Raw genomic sequence first — 20,485 nt, 5'->3', positions numbered from 1 at the left:
TTCTTTAATTACCAACCCCGTTCAAATAAAAACAACCATCACATTTGTTGTGCCGCTCTGAAGCTTTACAGTTTTTATTCCATTTTCTCTTATGCATTCTTGAAATCATCATCGTATAGCTTCTGCTCGAAACTAAGAACTCTATCAATAAAACTAATGTTTCACGCCCCCGATGTTCCGGGGCGATGGCTTGGGCATGTGACTTACGACTAGAGAACTATAATATAGGAGACGTTGGCATAATAATATGTCTAAGAGATTGGCAATCGGCTTGGGGTCTCCGGCTGAGGTCCTGGATGCCGTGCCAGTGGCTCTTCGTACGGCCGTGATAGTGCGCACAAGCCCCGATTTGATTGGTGATTGGTCGTCCTGTCGCCGGTCGTCCTGCAGCCAATGCGCTGCCTCCAAAAAGGACTCGTCGTTGGCCTCCTGGCGGGAGGAGGGTGGTGTCCTCGGGTCGGGGGTTGAGTCGTTGGCAGCCCGGCAATGCAGTTGGCAGCATTCTATTTGGCCATTCGCACACACTCACAGACTTTCTGCCCGGCCAACAGGCGTATACTTGATATATTACGTATACCACTCGATGCGCATGTTAGCGAGGCAGAGTATCCTTATGGAATCCTAATGTGTGTGTGTGTGTGTGTGTGTGTGAAAGGCCCCTTGACACGTTGCCAAAGAAAATGCATTGCAGGGCGGCTGGCTTTGCCTCCGTTTGCCCGAGATGCTCCCTTTCGGCCGGGCTTCGTCGCCGCTGTGCGTTGCGATTGGTTGGTCAGACCTTCGTCGGTTGCAGCGGAAAATCGGCTCGACTTTCTGGGCCTCCTCCCCAATTGGCCAACAAGGTTTCCTTTAAGCCGTCAGCTTCTGCAATGGTAGTGAAAAAAAAGGACACACATTAGTTTTGGCTGCCAAAATAAGATTTTTAGTAGGTTTTGTTGCAAAAGGGCTTTCATTTAATCTCAACAAATTTATTTTGGGAATGTACCAAGAGCGAAATTGCATTTTTGGACCACATACATACTAATTTGTAGTTTCATATCAGAGGAATAGTTTTCTGGCCTTTAAACTTACACAAAAAACTAATTTGAATTTTGAATATAAGTCTTTTAACTGTAATCCTCTTGTTTAGCTACTTTTTTTTGAGATAAAACTGTAAAATATTTTGTGATGACAAAATTTAAGGCAGCAAAATAATAATGTTTCAAACTTATAATACTATTTTTGACTTTGCTTTTAATATAAATGGTAAGTATTGAATTTCTTTTCAATATTCTATTTGGTTTAAACTATAAGGTTTTATTAATGAACATTTATAATAAATCCTTTGGGGGATCGTCTTCCCCAAAGTTTATCCATCCCGACCATCTAATCTTATCTAGAATTCGCATAGTCCTGGGCCACTGTGCCACGGTGTTGGTCTTCATTGGTGGAATGGGTAATGGGCCTCTGCCAAGATGGTAGCTTGCCAAAATCTTGCCTAGAATTTTTTCTCACGCTCGCTTCCAAAAAAAAAAAAATTTTAGAAAAGTGTAGGAAAAATGATGGGGAAGAAAGAAAGCATCTGAGAGACGGGCGGGATGGCAATGAACTTTATTGCGTAATGCGGAATCTTGGCAAGCGGCTCGATGAGATTCCACTGGGGAATCCCCCATGCCGATGCTGTCATGTAATTAAAGCGCCACCTGCCGGCCGATGCGTAAACAAATGAAGCCGACTTAATTTATGATCATGGAGTTTTGCCAATAAGTTTTCCAAGAGACGCACGGCAGACACGCCGTCTGCTCCGATCGTTTGCCGCAATGAGCTGCTCTGCCCGGCACCCTCATTTCATCTTCACCCTCGCCTGGATGAATGACTTCGGCTGAGTTTTCCCGTTGAGTCAGGTCAGGAACTATATTATTGAACAGCTGCCAATTGCGGCGAGCCCCAAATATTATCCATTCCAGAACATTCCCCAACCTAATTTCACACGCACGTGTTAAGTTAAGGTGAATTATGAGCCATGGCAAGTGGTCCAGAAATGCAGCAGAAAGACTTCTAAACGTGGCCAAGGGACAACACTTGCGTTTAATTGCCTGCGACACAGCTGCTTAATCAATTTATGAGCTTTGGCACATTGTGATAAATAGCCATTCGAATATTTTACCTCTTTATTTTCCCCAGCCATTATTCATTCTTGGACATGGTCGAAATGACTGAAAGTGGCAAATGAGTGATGGCTTTGATGTGGCTTATGTAAGTGAAAATCAGGAAATTCAAAAATTCTAACTAAACTGACACATAATGTTGGCCTTTTGCTTAAAATTAAGATCTTTGGCATTTTAGCTAAGGGAATTTGAAAGACCATTAAAATATGGTCCTAAATAAACTATGTTTAATTGGAAAGCAAGAAGTAGAGACTTAATTGAACCATTTTATTTTGCTTAAAATAGGGGGAAAAAAGGGGGGAAAGCATTTAAATATTTTCAATTCCCAAAGTCTATAAGAAATCAGATAAAATGCTTGAAAGCGCCAAAAAAAAGAATATATTTTATAATATTTAAATGTTTTGCCCCGTTCTGCACACCGAACGAATTAGTAAGAACGTATCTGTGCGGGAAAATATATGCTATAGATGGCAAAAAGTGGAAAGCCTTTGACGTTTCCAACAAATTGCGCTGTCTTTAATTTTCTAATTTGTGTATACATGTATTGGTTTTTGCTGTTTTTCAATGATTTTCCTGGGAAGAATATCGCTTGTATTTATTTGTTCTAAAAGCCAAAATGTGAAATTCGCAATTTGGTTGCTTAAAAGTTGATTCCTATGTTTTTTTTTCGCTGTTTCAATTTTCTCTCGTTTGCTGGCTGATTTTGCCTCATTTTGCCGTGTTGAATTTTTCATTTACCTTGCTATTTTCGGACACACTTGACGGGCAGAAGATCGAAGGCGAAAGGCGCAGAATAGCGATAAAAACGTCAAGACCGAAAGAGAAAAGCCCGAGAAAATTGCGCAGAACTGTCGCCTGCCCTTATGTACTCAAAAAAAAACCATATATAAACCGTATATAAGGGGGGGGGGGGGGGGTGGTGCTCCACCAACCGCATTATATACCACATATAAATAGTATTCAGACTGTGGCTCTTTATGTGTTCTATGTGTTCTTGGATCTTTGAGTCGCGATGACGCGCAATTGACGCGGGCAAAGACGCGTTGAAAGCGTCGCCGCTGCTTCTATTTTCGTGGACACGACTAATACTTTTGCACCGACTGAGATATAAATTCGGATTCGGCCACAGATACAAATGCATCTGGGCGTATATTTCGTTTTAATCTATTTCAGTTGCTTCATCGAAAATGTGCTCTGTTCTTTTCTTTTTTTCTGCTTCCATCTGTCTGTGTTTTTTCTCTGTGTATAGGGCGACGGCACAAATTGTAATTAGTGTTAGTTTTTCTTAGCTTTAATTAGAATTTTCTTAATTTGCACGTCGGCATGTGTTTTATGGTAAACAAATGAACCTTGAGATGCAGTTAGCCTGCAGTTTATTTATCGAATGTGCAAGCTTTTAATTAGGTTAAATTGGGCGGTAAGAAACGAGAGGGGTGCGCTGTTGCGCAATCATCTTTATTGTTTAAAGTAGTACCCTTAAATTGCCTAATCATTAGAATTTGAAGTCTACAGTGCCTATTAACATTAGAGAGTCTATATCAAAAATGAAGCTCTTGTAATTCTTATTTCTTAAGCAACTAATATAATTCTTGCCTATATACATATGTATCAAAATTTCTGAGTAATCTCATTTCCCACATTTTAGCACATTTATCCACGCAAATTTTCTATCCATTTTTGTGAATATTTTTAAACGAACAGGAACAACATTTCACTTTGTATTTATGTCTGCATATGTTTCGTTTATTTTTATTAACTGCAATGAATTATGTAAAAAAAAGCATTATATGCATTTACTTTTAAAGATGCGTTGTCACCGCTATGAAATCTGATGAAAACTGAAAGTCAATCAAAAGAGCAGCGATAGAAAAACCAAATACCCGAAAATGCGAAAAGATAAATAGAAACTCGTAATCGGAAAATTGGCAGGCTGCAAATATTAACTGTCTGCCAAAAACCGAAAAAAAGCGATGAACTCAAAATGAAAAAAATAAAATTGCTTGAATATTGGCCAATAAATTTTACAAGACGTTGACAGTTGGCCAACAGCAAACGGCCTTGCCGAAGGCCAATCAAACGTCATTATTTCGCTTTACCCATGTGTGGTGGTGTGTCTGTGTTGGTGGGTGATAAACACAATCATAATGATAATTGGACACCTGTTGGCAACTGCTGGCTGGTGTCTGGCCAAGAATTCTTTGGCCAATTCAACAACAATCGGTGACGTAGCAGCGAACTGGGCAGCTCGTCAAAAATGTGCGTCAGCAATTAAAATCATAATGAGAGTGCCAAGTTAGAGGCGCCACCCCGCCAAAGGAGAACCGCTGCCAAGGCCCCAATCCCCAATACCCGAACCCAATCCACACACGCCAGCCACGCGACTCGCATTCCACAGGATGCGTTGCCAACGATGATGCCAAAAATCTTGATGCCAAGAAGCCGCCGACAGCGGGCTGCGTTTGTTTATGTTTATGTTCGCGGCGTTTTGGTTTCCAGGGAATGAAAAAAAAAACAGTCCAAAGAATAGGGCGGTAACGGAAGAAAAAAGGCTAAAATATGTAAAAGAAAAGGGAACACACATGATGGAGCAGCAGGAATTCTCTACCAAAAGTGGCAAGCATTAGAGAAACATTTTTAAGACGAGCATAAAAAGATATACCAAAGTAAATTCAATATATGTAAAATATACTTTTGTCCATTACATTCAAGCGAATTTGGTGAATACAAAACAGAGATCTTAAAAACATAATTATAATAATTAATTTAATGAAAATATTTTTAATTCAAGTACATGTAATACCCACAAGACGTTTTATTCTGTTTACTTCAATCGAACAACTACCTTTTTTCGGAATATGGGATAGTATCTTCTTGGCTAGAAGTAACCAACTTTTCTAAGTAGAGAAGCCTGAATCATAAAGTAACGCCTCGCAAGATTGAAAATTGTTAAGTGTTGGGCACTGCAGCAGCAGAAGAATCACCACCGTAGACTTGTAGGCGCTGCCAATTGCAGACTGCGACAATGCGGCGTATACGTAATGCACCCCGACCCGCACACATAACGTATACGCAGTGCAGGACAAAGTTGCGGGCCAAATGCATAACAAATAAATAAGGCCTGACCATCATTATAAAAAAGGCAAAGGAGCGCCGAAGTTGTGAAAGAAAAAATGTAAGCGGACAGTTCAAAGGATAGCGGTCCGCACTAATAAGTTTTAAGAAAAATGAAAATGAAAAATCGTTTGTGCATTTTTATAAGTGCAAAAATATGCAAATAGAGTAAATCATTACTGGACTGGACCAAAGGCAGACAAAGTTCTTCCTCAGCGGATTTTTTTTTTTTTGTTTTGTTTTCGTTGGCTGATGACAGCAGAAGGAGCAGAAGGAAACGCTGGCCAAAATCATAATTTGGCGATTTATTTGTTTGTTTGCTTTATTTGCCCCGTCTAGGCCGTTGAGAATTATGGTTTTGTCTGAAGCCGACACATCAGGAGGAGGAATAAATGTGCGACTTCAATGCCGCCATCGATATGCATTTAAAGTTTCTTTGACAATTTCTCACTGGCAATTCAATTAGTTTTAATTGCTCGACTTGGCGGACGTTTAAAAATTCCACCCTTCGTCGCACGGCCATCGATTAAATCAATGCAGAACATAAATCTTCAAGCCTTTCGCTGCACAGAGTTTGGAATTTGAATTCCGAATCGAATATCTGGCGGAAGGAAAGATAAAGCGCAGTGACCAGCGGCGGCATGGGAGGACCTTTTGTTGGACATATGCAGCCAGTCAAGAGGAAAAGGAAGGACACAATGCCTTGGACTTGGCTTGGCTTGGCTTAGTTGCCAATTTCCTGGCGAGAAAAAAACGGGAGAATTATTTGCCAGGATGTCCGAAACATTGTTGGTGTCAACAAATTCCTTTTCAACGGCTGCAAAAAAATGTTCGACCATTGCCAGCTAGAAAAGAAAAAAAAAGAACAGCGAGGCAAAGACAAAATTAATGTGGAGACATTAGCGAATGTCCTGCTCCCAGGATGTTCTGCTCTAAGTCCTCGGCAATTAAATATCGTGTTAATTTTTCGACTACCCAACTGCTCTGCACTTTCTGGCCAATTAACTACGCGTAGAGCGATGGGTAGATTTTTAATTGTTTTAATGGATCGTAAATCTCTTTGTACAACTTTTTGATTGCTGCAGCTAGTTGTTGTTCTTCTTCAGTGCAGACGCTCATAAATTTGGGAATTTAAAATTTCGAAAATCCAACATAAAACTAGGCAATTTTATGGCTTCAATCGAGAACTACAAAAGCAAATACTTATTTGCCCAAATTTAATTGCCCTAAGTACATTGTACTCTGGCGTGTTTTTGTTTCCGTTCAGTCATAAAAGAATAAATCTGTCTGTGAGATTAATTTCTGATATATGAATTTCGTTTCATCTCTGCCGGGATCTGGAGTATGAGAATGGATGGCTTTTTGGTCTGGCCAAAAAATGTGGGTGGCATTATCCTTCTAACCCAGACAGCTCATCCTTGGTGGCTGTTCATTGAACCATGAGCACTCGGCGAAGGGAGCCGAAGAAGGCAAATCTCGGGCTGTGTGCTGTGAGCTCTTTAACATTTTTGGCCAGGCCTATAAATTCGTTTGGGGACCCTGACAAAATTCTAGATAGTCCTTCACCGGGCACGCCCTCCTGCGGCGCATTTAGCATTCTCGTTGTCATCTCTCGGTTGCATTGGACTTATTTATGTGGCGCCAGGATGTTCCCAGTGCGTTCTGTATTTGTATTTGGGGTTAAGGATTTTCACTCTTTTGGTGGGCGATTATTACCATGTGGCAGAAACTCAACGAAATACGGAGTGCTTTTAAGGTTTATGTTTGTTGCAACTGGATTTCAATGATAATTCCTTTGGAAGTAAAGTGAGTACATCTTAACTTTTGCTAATGGCAAATGTTGTTATAATATATACTTAATGCTGTCACTCGTCTTAAAATCTAACTCTTAGCTACTAGAAGTTTTTATATTACTCAAAGGAAACTTAGTAGTTTTTAGTAACTATAATGAAAGATATTGTCAAGATGCCTTAGAAGCAATTTAAATAAATATTGTAAACTCTACTCACCATTTTGTAGCACTTTTCCGCGCTTAGATGTTTTTCACTCCTTTCTCCTCCTTAGATTTTGTAAATTCCTTTCTTCTCAGCTGTGCTTACATCTTATACTTTCACCACGCCGAAGACTTCCCGCGCTAATTTATATTAATTATAATTGTTCGAAAGTGCTCATTATAAAGAAAGATATTTTCGTTATAAATCTTTTGACGTTGGTTTATAAACGTATTGTAATTCACTATTGTTTGTGACTATTTCATATTTAGTTCTATATATAATATTGGGCTACAATAAGTGCTCAATATTGGTTATATCATATGCGATTATGGTTCATAGTAAGCACTATTTCAACTATTTTATAAATAGTTATAGGCAGGTTATTTTAGTTTTATGAGTGGTTATTCTTGTCTACTTCTTTCAATTTTATTACAATGTGTCTATTAGGTGTCATCGTATTATATTTGCTTTTGTTTCTATTATTATTATTTATTTTTTTTTTTAATATATATTATATATTATCTTTTGGGATCTTAGTCCTGTGGATAATGTTTTTAGTGCATCCTTCGCTGGAGATTCCGATGTTCTGGACGATGCTTATCCTTTGGGCCTTCGCTGGCGATTGCCCTGCTGCGTTTGACATGGAGCCGCGGCCAGGACGAGTTCTTTCATTAAGCCTGGCCAGATGAAACAATCAGCTCCTGCCAAATCGCTTGGGTCCGAGCCAGAGTGCCCACCTCCTCGTCCCTTCGTTCTTGGCACGTTGGTCAGTTCAGTTCAGTTCACAAAGGCACACACTGTTTACACTCACTTTCTAGCACCACAGAGCAACTGGTTGTCGTTGGATGTTGTTGGCAGTTGCGGAGCAATACTCCTTTTCTTTGATTGTTTATTTAATGTTTCTTATTTGCTGTATGATCGAGACGAACGGGAGTATCCTGGCGGGCAGCGTCAGGTGTTGCATACTGCCCAGGCTCCACTGTGGTCCATCGTCCAGTGGCCATAAGGCACTGTGTGTCTCTGCGACTGTGTGCCAAGCAGAAGTGGAAATTGAGGGAGAAGAGCTGTCAATTGCCCTGATCTTGGCCCTGATGTTTGAGTTGGCTAATCAAACGCGGACCGTGGCCAAAAAAGTGCGCTGCGTTTCCTCCTCCTCCTGCTGCGCCTCCTGCTCTTCCTCCATCTCCCTGCTCAGTTGGCCATATCCTGCGTCACCTGTTTTTGTTGTTGGCCGGCCACTCTTCTTGGCTGGCTACGCGTCAAATTGAGACCCAAACTCCGCTCAATTGGCAGCCGTGCTGCCGTAGATGCTGCGGATCCAACCCGGACACGGACACGGACCCAGACCCGGACCCGGATTCAGTTTCTGGCCGGGTCCGGTGTTGGCCGCCCTGCCAGCCTTTTGTTGGCTCGCCACACCAGACGCTACCAGTTTGTTGGCCAACTGACTGACGACTGGCCGCGCGGCCTGCCAAAAAGCGAGCCAGAGGCCCTCGAACGATTGCAACGTTCTGAATTCCCGTTCACGTTCCGTTCCGGCGTTCTCTTTGTCGCAGTTCGTCTCTGCTTTTTGTGTCGTCATCGTCGTCGGGGGCTTCTCCTTGCGTGTGCTCTCTCGCCCCCCGCATGCACTCAGAGAAAATGTTGACTTTCGTCTGGGAAATAGACATAAGCAAGTATGCTATTAATGATATGCTCTTATTATCTGATAAAAAAAAGTAAACAAAATAAAAAAATGCAAATATAAATATTTGGTTTTATGAAAAAACTCATTAAACATATCTGAAAAGAAAAGAAAATATATATATATATATATATATATATTATATTATATATTTTATATAAATATATTAAATATTTTTCGAAGTGTGTAAGGGCTACGCCTTTCTTGCATTGGCACATCCCGTCCATGCCGCTGCTCCGCCGTCTCCTGAACCCCGACCTTCGTCCAACTGGCGGAGCTCCAAGCGAACGATCCCTCCTTCCCCTTGGTGAAAATCGTGGCACTTCGTGAGCTCCTCGGAAAATGCTCGTCGCTGCGGCAGAGCTCGTTTTCCTCTGCTGCTGCGGGCTCTCTGCGCTGCCCGCTCATTTTCAAAGTTTTTGAGTAATTTTGAATATTTCTGAGATTCAATATTTCCAGTTCCAGCATTGAGCACGAAAAACAACATAATCAGATGATTTATGACTAGCGCGTGGTACTTGTGGCAAAGGCATATGTTAGTAATAGGGAATTTAAAAAACAAAAAGAAAATTGTTTAAATTCAGGTGATTCATGTGATAATACAACCAATGTGTTACATAAAAGATTTGCTTTGCAGTATGTTCTCTTTTCTTAGATTTTAGTTGAATCGAGATGTTATTTAAAAACATCGTAAAAATACACAACAATCTTCCCATTAAATCGAAAAAAAACCATACTGGGTACAGAATCAATCGCTTGAAATGAGTAATCATTTTGTTATTTCGCCAAATTGTTTTGGTACAAGAAACTCGAATTGCGCTAGGTAGTAGCAATCCAAAGTAAAAATTATTATTCCAAACCAATTATGAACGCAGTTGCAGTTGGTAGCGAAGCAAGCAGATCTTCGAAAGATATATTCATAAATACATGGCTGCTTTTCGACAAACGCATAAACGCTGCCATAAAATTAGAATTTAAATGAGGCACTAAAAAGTGCAAAAACTACAAAGGAAGAAAGCAAATCGCGAGTAACGCAGCACGAAGGGCCAAAAGGAAAGGCCCTTTGCAAACTCCTTGAGCTAAATGAATGCAAATGGTCAACAGGTTTTAGCACATGCAAGGACACATCTTCGCAGGACATCGATGCCAATCAGAATAAGTGGACTTTCCATCGGGGGGAATGGAGCACCAGCCATACGCTCTCATCCCGAGTGGATACTTTGTCTGAGTTATGAAACGAGTGGCGCCAGTGTAAAAATTTTATGCAAGCGCAAAGCAAAAATCTCGATGTAAAATTTTAACCAGTGCTAATAAATTTCTAATAAATGCATGTTAGGTAAAGGCCACAATGTTGCAGCGGCACTGGTCACGAAAAAATAGTATATTGTTTGAAAAAAATATATATGACAACTTTTTAAAGTTAACAGTATTAAATTATATAAAGAATTTATGTATTTTTGCCTTAAAATTTTAAATTGCTTATGGTTTTCTGAAAAAAGGAATAAGTAAAAATCATTTATTTTCTCCCAGTGTATTTCTAGGGGTCGGAACTTGCGTGTGTTAATTGAGCACCGATTACGCGGCCATTAATAGGAACCACCCGGCAAAGGACAAAGGACGGCAGTCATTTAACCATCGGCAGCAAAAAGTGTGACAACAATGCGAGCCACACGTTGACCGCAGCAGCACGTGCTGCCAGAGGCCAAAACAAGTTCTCTCCTCCGGAAGCCTCATGCCGGAGTACCACCTGCCCTCCATCTAATGCCATCGGCATACCATACCATTCGGGTGGAACTGCTGTTGCTGTCGCCCTGTTTCCGCTTCCAACTAAACGTTTATTTATTGCCCAAACAGCGCCAAAGGACAACAACGCCATCCCCGATCCCCAAACCACTTGGCCGTCGCATTCCTGCACCACTTCAGCGAGACAAAGGCCAGGCCAAAGATAAACATACGAGTTCATGGTAGGGTGCTTTGACTTTTGGAAAAGGCTTGCATCGAAAATGTTGGAAATCCAAGAATATTTATATTAATAAATTTCTTATAGGAATGTGAAATTATAAGCAGAAGCATACATAAAGGTTACACATTCTGTACAGTAAATTTACATGTCTTACATGGCGTATGAGCAATTTGATTCCTTGTTTTCCTACAAGTTTAAATGCTATTTACTATTTCTTCTGTTTCACTGAATATAAAATAATTTTTAAATTTAATATTTAAAAACTAACTGTACAATATTATTCTACCACTTTTTCTAAGTCCACCCTAGTGTACACATATCCCTCCTCACTAAGCAATCTCTTCACTGTTGCCAACAGTTCTTCTAACTGGGCAGTAAAAGCCCATTGAAGAGTGGGCTGGGAATCCAGGCTGAGAGCAAAAAGCGAAAGGTCGCCACACATCTTGATTTTTGCCAAACAAAACATTTTTCGAGCACTTGCTCACCGAGACGGCGGTGGCTATAACTGTATTTGGTTATGTTAGTCACGTGGCCTCCACTTGGCTTTTGCCAAATTGCTGGACACCAGCGGAGGGAGTCAGTGGAAAGGGTTAAGTTTTCTTGGCTGAAAAAAACCGCAGTATTTTTTTTTATTGGTAACCAAGGACATTGTATGGGAATGAACAGAGAGAAAGAACCTGAAGTTGGGGTAAAATAACTGATTCCATAGAATTACTATTATTAAAGTTATTCTTCATAAATTCATTATTAATGCTAGCTATATATGATAATACTTAAGGATAACTAAGGCTATATTCCCGAATTTACTAGGATGGTTTTAAATCCCTCACCCAACCATTTGAACACTTTAGGACTTGCCCAAATATGTTAGTCTATTAGCCTTATCTGCACTCCTTTTTCTAAGCCCTTTAAGCCCCGAAAACCGATGGTTTTTCTTTTATTTACTCGATTACCAACCGGAATTTCTAATCGTTTTCCTGGAAATTACCTTCCATCCGTTTTTCGCTTTTTTGCCAAAGGCGTTGAGTTGATAATTTCCTAAGCCCGCACAAACTGCCGAGCGGAGACAATGAAGAGTCACCCACATTATCGTATTGTTTTCAGGTCATTAAGTTTGTCCACAGACGGGCGATGGAAAACATAGCGAGCAGAAGAGCCAAGGAATGTGTGTAAGTTGAATGAATAGAAAAACAATTGAAAATTGAAGTGGCAATTAAAGTTTGTACCCTGCGCCGAGGAGAATATTTAAGCCGAACTGGGATAACAATTTAATGCACATATGCTGAGATTTATGTGTTTTGAACGCAGGACAAGACAAAAGCGACATTTCGTTTTAGACAATATTTTCTTTTGGGGGAAAGAGGCTGCAATGCGAGCATGAGGATGCCATAAAGAAGGAATCATCCCGTTCTGTTGCCATTTAAATGTACGAAATTGTTTTTGCCCCTTGCTGGCATCCTCACTGACAGGATGCGAAAACGTTTGAATATTCCTTCCTCTGCCCAGAACATTGTATCCTTTTTCTGTCTCCACATTTATACATGTATATATATTTATTCTGTTTTGTCGCTGTCGGCGATTTTTTGCATGGCCGCGTATTTGGCATCGCGATAGCGCCAGGAATTGTCTGCCCAGCACCAGAAAATGCAGTTCAGATATCGGCCATCGAGTCGACAGAGTGGGTCTAAGCTGGAGTTTCCCCCCCTGTTCGAAGATTGGAGAACCTCAACTTAGAGGAACACCACTCGCATATTAATTTAATTTGCCTTGTTGACTCGGTCGGTCAGCCGTCTCGTCTGCATTCAAAATGCGTTTTTATGCAGTGCAGAAAGGCAGTGGAAAATCACATAAGTACGCGAAAACATTCATTCATTTGCATTCAAGTGGGCCTCGTTGGGCTTTTCTTTGATTTCTTCATCAGATTCTGATCAAAGTTGAATAGTTTTGGTTCTTTGAAACCAGGGCAAAGTTGCGGACTTGTCTTGCCGAGAAAGTTTCACCGTTGTCAATGCTGTGATTTGTGCCCCACCTGGCAAATGGCTGCAAAATGCCACGTGATTGATGCAAATCCTGGTTGGATGATTACAAAACAATTTACGAATGGGTCTATGAAGCAATTATTAAAAAAAAAAATAGATATACTAATGTAGCTAATAAGTAAAGTCAATTCAAAAGTCAATACTAGGATGCACAGGTGTTTGAGGATAAGTCTTAAGGATTTAGTCCCCAATTAAGACTAATTTGGATGTCATTTTTGGATCTCTTATTGTTATAATATTCTTCTTTTTCTCTTCTTGTTGGTTATTATTCTGTTCTTGCTGATTATTTTATTTTTTTATTTTATTCATAGGAATATATGTAGGTAACAAGAAGAATAATTGGAAAATTAATTAAAAACTTATAAGCAATTTATGCATTCGCCGCTAGGTGGCGCTTGTGTAGAGTCTCTAAAACTGTTGCTTTGCTGCTGCATAAACTACGAGTACTAGGTATCCTATAGTCGAGCAACAAGACTAATTAATATTCATTTTTGTGTATTCTTTCACCTGAGACAGAATATGCTTTCACTTAATCACCAACTTGTTAGACCCAAAAAAAACTTAAAGTACACGCAAGTCAAGCGCACTTATTCGTACAACTTAATAATGACAAAAGACTGCGCCAGTCAGCATTTGCAGCGACGACATATTCCCAACAGGTGTAGACGCCACATCCAATTGCAAAGCTATTTTCGGTCATGGGAACGATGACATCGCTGTATCGCTCCTCCTATTCCGACTGGGCTATAAATATGTGTATGTAAATATTTGTGGCGATGTGCAGCTGGAGAGGCAACTAAATGCATCTGCAGAACAGCAGAACTCCGCAGAACTCAACTTTAACCCGCAAGAATCGAAAGTAAATGGTTATGGCCACCCGCAACATTGCGGCACAAAACACTTGAACCGGCAGCATCACCAGCAGCTCTGCCCCAACCCAACTTTTTTGTTTGAGTTATTTTACGAGTTTTATTGGCTTTTATTGGCAACGAGATTTGAATTTTTCAAAACGACACTTGCCGGTTGTCCTGGCTTTTGGTCCTGCTTGCCTCGCTTTTTTGGCTTAATCGTTAGTCATTTTTTATGGCCAGTATTTCGCCTGCAGGTGCCATCCGTACATATGAATCCACATTTTGGACATAACTTAACCGCTGATTGCACTTTTATGGCCAAAAGTTGCTCCAGCGGAGCACAGCCCACATTTTTTGCGATAACCACCGCTAACTGCTAATTAACTGTTGACTAACAAGAACGGTTTAAGCCTTTAGCCTTAAATGGCTAACCATCAAAGAGAAGGCTGCAAAAAAGTGGGCAAATCGGCGCAAATGCCATTCAAAGTGTGCCGCATAATGGCAGCCGACAGACAACTTGCTAATTTTCATGCGCCATTTAAGGGGCGAATTCTTTCGCTGAGATAAAAGGGAAGTCTCTCCGCCATTTCACCCGTCACGAATTCACTTGACAACTCTTTTCTGCTCTGCAAACGTTGTTTTTTTTTCTTTACCAATGCGACAGGCGAAGCCTCCTTTGGAGCTACTTAAAATTCAGTGCCTGGCATAAACATCCTTAAGCATCCTTGCTAGTCAACAGTCGGCAGTCAAGAGTGCCAGCAATGCGCTTTAACGATATGTCAGAGATTAGAGAGCGTTACAAATGAATGTTGGGGCAATTAATTGGGGGAATTACATTAAGAACTACAGAGTAGAACGGGTATATATGGGGTATATAGGGGGTATATGCATATATGGGGTATATGCATAGATTTCATATCTTCAAAGTATTTTTTTAACAATTTTCCTAGCGATTTTTAAAGGCAAGTAGTTCCAATATAATGCGACATAGCTATAAAGTCATTTAACAACTAAATATTTTCTACAAGACATTTATTTATATACCATTTCGTATATAACCATCATCGTATATTTTATATTTTATCACTCATAACAATTGCTTTTCTCCGCATTCGTGCCAGCATTCAAGCCGAGTTCTTTAGCCATTATTAAGTTCACTTACCACACCCCTGCCCAAAATAAATGCAATAATAACCACAATAAAAATCAGTAAAAATGAGCATTACATGAGCTCGTTTCATATGAATGAAAATAGAATAACCGCCAGCGGCAAACGCGAAACAAAGCAAACAATAATTTCCCTCATATATAAAAAGGACTCGCGGAGTGGGCGAAGGACTCGCTGTGCTGTGGGCCAACTCTAAACGGATGTACAAATTGCAAGGCATAATTCAAATTGTTTGACTTTTTGACAATGACTGCGCCAGTTTGTCCTCCCAATCTCCCAATGCCTTAAAAAAAACATCTCCGGACAGCCTCTTATCTTGGCATATGTTCCATGAACTGAAAACTGGCGCCATTCGCCTGCAACATTTTTCTAGAACTAAGCTATAAATTAAAGAGCTCCACTGCAGTCTCTACAAAATTTAAGGTTCCCTCACTCTGTAGTAACAATGCGTGTGAGTCACATTAATTAGCTAAACTGCCAGAAAGTGCGCTTAAAAAGCAATTAAATGTGATTAGCATAAGTTTGCGCCTCACTCGCAACAGGAAAATACCATATATTTTCAAAAAATTGTTAAATACTTTTTGGCTTGTGGGGCGGCTCAAATATCGCTGAATAATTTCAGGCGGCTGCCATTAGGTTCCAAATGGGTTCTGGCGGTTTTCTGGCTCGGGCCTTAAAACCATTCGACTTAATTAGTTGGCCGACGCCAACAGTCGACGCCCCCGTCGATAGCTGTTTTTCTCATTTTTTGGAACGAAAAACTATGAATTTATTTGACACTTGAATAAATGCGGTTTTGCGGCAGCCAAAAGCGAGGAAAAATGGTTGGAAACATATATATTTTTCAAAATGGGTTTGCTAGCAGCCAAAAGGCCCATTCCCTTGCGTCCGGGGTGTCGACACACATGGTTGATATATAACCCATGTCGTGCTCTTGTTCCGCAGTTCGATTCACAGCGTTTCCTGATTTCCTTACCCCAAAGTCAGTCGGGATGTTCGAAGAAGGATATCAAGGGGATTGCCTGGCTGGTTGGGAGGCGTGTGTGTACTTAGCGTTTTGTAAAATGCCATTTTCTGGGACCTCCCTAATTTATGAATGCCGCTTCAAGGCGGTAATTGTGATGTGCGAGTGTGCGAGTGTGCTGCTGTGTGTGGAGTGCACTTTCGGCGAACAAAGGACAACGGCCAACGGACAATGATGTCATCTGGGGATGGAGTGGCGGATTAGAAGGTGACTGACTCCGAGGATGGATGATGGTGAAATACACACATCTAAATTATTTTTCAATTTTTCTTAAATGGGCATTCATCTTTACTTTCATTGAGTTTAATGACTACTAAAGCTAAAAAAACAAACAAAAAAGTTTAAGCATTCAAAAAGCTGTTGGTGTGCATGAAATAGGCATTTTATAAAATAGCTCAATCCATTTGGCACTTTCACTTGTTCTAATAAGGTAGCTGATCTTTTACCCCTTGCATTAATTGCATAAATGCCTCGCAAAACACCTTTCTCACAAATTCCCAGTGTAATGCAACCAAATATGTTAATGGATTTGCCTATTTAATTTGACCATTTCCAGGCCAACAGCAAGTCAAGCCATTAGGCAAACCATAATTGAATAGGCGAAGTGGTATTATGAATACAATCTTTCGGGCTATTTTTAACGGCAAGTCGAACACCTTTTGATAGCACCGAGTTCTATTAATTCCAGCCATTTAAATTCATCGGCCTGCCCGGCGAAAACTGTGCAATTTTACTCTGTGACCACAGTCCGTTCAAGTGAGTCGACCGCATCGCACACACGTACTTTCAGCTGTAGCACAGTCGATTAAAATTAGTAAATAAATCGTCAAAATGTTCTGTGCCCTATCAACATTCCTCACTTTCGTGGGCGTCTATGCCCTGGGCTGTTATCTCTACGAGCAGTTAAGAACGCCGTACAAATTGCTAAAAATCAGGTATTTCAGCGATACTAGGCCAACTCTGAAGGAGCGTTTCGGAGACTGGGCCGCTGTCACGGGTGCCAGCGATGGAATTGGCAAGGAATATGCCAAGGAGCTGGCCCGCCAGAACATCAATGTGGTGCTAATCGCTAGAAGCCAGGAGAAACTCCAGGCGGTTGCCAAGGAAATCAGTAAGTCAAGTGGAGAGATTTAAAATGTTAAGATACTGCCAAATATGAGTGTTATCAATTATTAATTTGTATAATCGTTAAGAGATAATACATTTGTTAATCGTTATGTAATATTAGCACAAGTATATACAAGTATTTATACATTAAAAAAAAACAAGTTCAATAGCTTGGAGTTTTGGTCAACTGCATTTATAGACTGCAGTTGTGATTGATGTAACAGTAACATATTTGTTAAAACAGACTGACATTTTTTAAGAACACGCAAAGCACTTGTCGAAATTATGATTGAAAGCCATGCAATGGATTTTTATTCGGTAGTATATGCCGATTGACTTCTTATTTTAGTTACTACTATTTTTTTATATTTTATTTTGTTCGATTTTAGCCGAAAGCGGTGCCGGTGTTCAGACCAAGATTGTGATAGCTGATTTTACCAAGGGCTCGCAAGTCTATGAGCACATAGAGAAGGAAACCGCCAATATACCCATTTCTATACTTGGTAAGTAGCATTAACTTAAGTGGTAATTATTTCACTTGGATCAATAATTTCATCTTATCGCAGTAAACAACGTTGGAACCGCCAAGCCGACATCCTTGCTGAATTATAGCCAGGAAGAAACCCAAAACATCATCGACACCAACGTGGTGGCTGTTTCTCAGCTGTCTCGAATCTTCTTCCAGCGCATGAAGGCTTCTAAATTGAAGGGAGCCATTGTTAGTGTTGGTTCCGGCACGGAACTGCAGCCCCTTCCCAATGGAGCCTACTATGCCGCCTCCAAGGCGTACACCCGTAGCTTAACCCTGGCCTTGTACCACGAGGCGAAGCCATATGGCATCCATGTGCAGATGTTGTCCCCGAACTTTGTGGTCACCAAGATCAACTCGTACTCCAAGCAGATCATGAAGGGTGGTCTCCTCATCCCATCGGCCTCGGCTTATGCCAAGAGTGCGGTTAATCAGCTGCGGGACGAAGTGGACGAGACTCCCGGTTACCTGTGGCACCATGTCCAAAACGCTGTGGCCACCGCCTTCACCTGGCGAGTGCGCACCTATATCGCCAGTAAGTTGTTCAACAAAATATCCGACAAAAAATAGCTGAAATAACATTTTATAACAATAAAAATACAGATCACAAGCCAAAAAAAACTATATTAAATATTGTTAATAAATGAAATGTTATTTGGGCATTTGTAATTGCTGCAAATCTGATTATAAACAAATAATTCAAATTAAAAATTAAACACACATTTTGACAACAGAATATAGCACACCTTTTGGCGGTTTTTTTGAGTCGTCAGCGGGTTCGCAGCTTCGCTAGAGCGTTTGCAATTTATATTACACTGTGCAAACTTAGACTTTTATTTAAATTTGTACAGTTGTATTATGGGAACAAAAAACCTATAGATTTCGATGTACTTATTACTAATCTATTCACTTATAATTTTTAATAAGAAAAAATTGTTAATTGTTACAGAGACAGACTGCCTTTTGTGGAAATAAGAGAAAGAAATATCGCCTTTCAACTATACTGTCTCTTGAGTACGCTCTTATCACCAGTCAAAAGTTCGCTTATTCGGTCTTTATAAAGAGAACTCTCTTAAGCACATAGTCAGTTCTTAAACGAAGGAATTATATTAAGTGAAGCTTATTTTCCAAGTGATTTCTTTGGGAATCTACATAGTGGGTTCTCTTAGCATCGTAGCTTTTCTCTACGACAACTTAAAGTCCTTGGTCAGCATAATCAAGGCCGTTCTGGAACCCTACTTCCGACCGAATTTGCCAAAGACTTTGGTAGAAAAATTCGGACAATGGGCAGGTGAGTCTTTCTATCGTATAATAGCGAAAAATATGACTTTTTAGTTTTACAATACATTTTTAAAAAATACTTTCGTTAAAATTCAAATATCCTTAAAAAGATTGCACTATTAGCTTTGAACATTTTTATTGTAATAGTTGTGTAACAGCCAGCGAGGGAAATTTATTTCATTAAATATAATTTTCGATCAGAAACCAATCTATTACTCATTCTGATTTTCTTTTTAAACTATCGTTGTCAGCATGAATTTACTTATCTCTCGATAGTGCGCCAGTACCAAATAAACGAACTAAAAATAGAATAAAACGAATTGCCGACTTGATCTATCAACAGGGGTTTTTCTGATTTCTAGAAGCGATAATATATCACTATTAAATATTTAATCTTTTTCATGTTTATTATGTTCACCCCTATAAGAAAATTCAGAAAGTTTACAAAAACGAATCTTTTTTATTCAATTTAAGTGGTGACGGGTGCCACCGATGGCATTGGTAAGGAATATGCCAAGGAGTTGGCTCGTCAGGGTATCAACCTAGTGCTCATTTCGCGGACGAAGGAAAAGCTTATTGCAGTCACCAACGAGATTGGTAAGCAATGTTATTCAAATAAAAGGTAACAATTCTTTATTCCATTTCGAAACTGTTATTTAGAGAGCCAATATAATGTGGAACTGAATGGAATCGACGTTGGAATTTTGCGTAGATAAATAAATTGACATAGAAATTCATGATTAATACATATGTATAACAAATATATAGTTTACTACTTAGGAAGATCCGATTGTTAGCTTGTTAAAGAAATTAAATCTCTTTCATTTTGACAGTCAACAATGTGGGCATGATACACGACCCGGAAACCCTTGACAAGGTATCGGAGGACACATTGTGGGACCTCCTCACCGTCAACATGGGATCGGTTACCATGCTCACCCGCAAGATCCTACCCCAGATGATTGGTCATCGAAAGGGAGCTGGGATCCTCCTCCGAACTCCAGCCCTTGCCCAATTTGACTGCCTATGCGGCTAGCAAGAAGTTCGTTACCCACTTTTCAAAAGGTCTGGAATATGAGGTGGCCGATCACAATATCCATGTGCAGCTGGTGATGACCATTTTTGTGGCCACCAATATGAATGCCTATTCGGATAAAGTGAGGCTAGGTGGACTGCTTTTCCCCAACGCTCCGATCCGCAGTCTTTACACTGGGAAAAACAAGCGAGACCAACGGTTTCTGGGTTCATGGAATACAGGTGCGTAGTCTTACAGCTGTAATAAGTCTAATTTAATATACTAAAAATTATAGTTCCCCAAATAATTAATCTCTAGGGCAAGCTTAACATACAAGTGATTAATAAATTTACCTACTTTAATTACAGTACGCCCTTATGAAGTTGGCTCCCATGCAGATTCGTACTTTCTTCGGACACCAACTCTTTAAGCGACTGAGAATCGAAGCCCTCGAGCATAGGCAAAAGAAACTAAACCTTTCTTAGACTGCTAAGCAGAGTCATGTAAATATTTGGCAAAATAAATATTTTAGAACTTACGCCAGTTTTTAACAGTGGAAATATTATTTTAAG

At 40.1% G+C, this 20,485-nt stretch overlaps 1 protein-coding gene, 1 long non-coding RNA gene and 1 pseudogene across 3 annotated transcripts; 2 read left to right on the top strand and 1 right to left on the bottom strand.

Moving 5' to 3' along the window:
• Window positions 1-43: 43 nt before the first annotated feature.
• On the bottom strand, window positions 44-8,733 carry LOC116802106. Its single transcript, XR_004362475.1, has 2 exons — window positions 7,268-8,733; window positions 44-864 (listed from the first exon to the last, which is right to left on the bottom strand). It is a non-coding gene; the product is annotated as an uncharacterized LOC116802106 (long non-coding RNA).
• A 7,983-nt stretch (window positions 8,734-16,716) lies between these two features.
• On the top strand, window positions 16,717-18,731 carry LOC6614441 (hydroxysteroid dehydrogenase-like protein 1). Of its 2 annotated transcripts, XM_032724827.1 has the most exons (4): window positions 16,717-17,092; window positions 17,478-17,591; window positions 17,655-18,152; window positions 18,567-18,731. In XM_032724827.1, exons 1-4 carry the CDS (start codon window positions 16,813-16,815, stop codon window positions 18,590-18,592), a joined length of 918 nt encoding a protein of 305 aa, XP_032580718.1. In that variant the 5' UTR covers window positions 16,717-16,812; the 3' UTR covers window positions 18,593-18,731. The 2 variants fall into 2 exon arrangements, with proteins under 2 accessions (XP_032580718.1, XP_032580710.1); XM_032724819.1 differs by lacking the exon at window positions 18,567-18,731 and having other exon boundaries at window positions 17,655-18,238.
• On the top strand, window positions 18,731-20,451 carry LOC116802006 (annotated as a pseudogene).
• Window positions 20,452-20,485: the final 34 nt, after the last annotated feature.

This window comes from Drosophila sechellia, chromosome 2L (genome assembly GCF_004382195.2).
Source record: "Drosophila sechellia strain sech25 chromosome 2L, ASM438219v1, whole genome shotgun sequence".
In the NCBI taxonomy this organism is placed as follows: Eukaryota; Metazoa; Arthropoda; class Insecta; order Diptera; family Drosophilidae; genus Drosophila; species Drosophila sechellia.
This window is presented reverse-complemented; position numbering and strand designations above follow the sequence as displayed.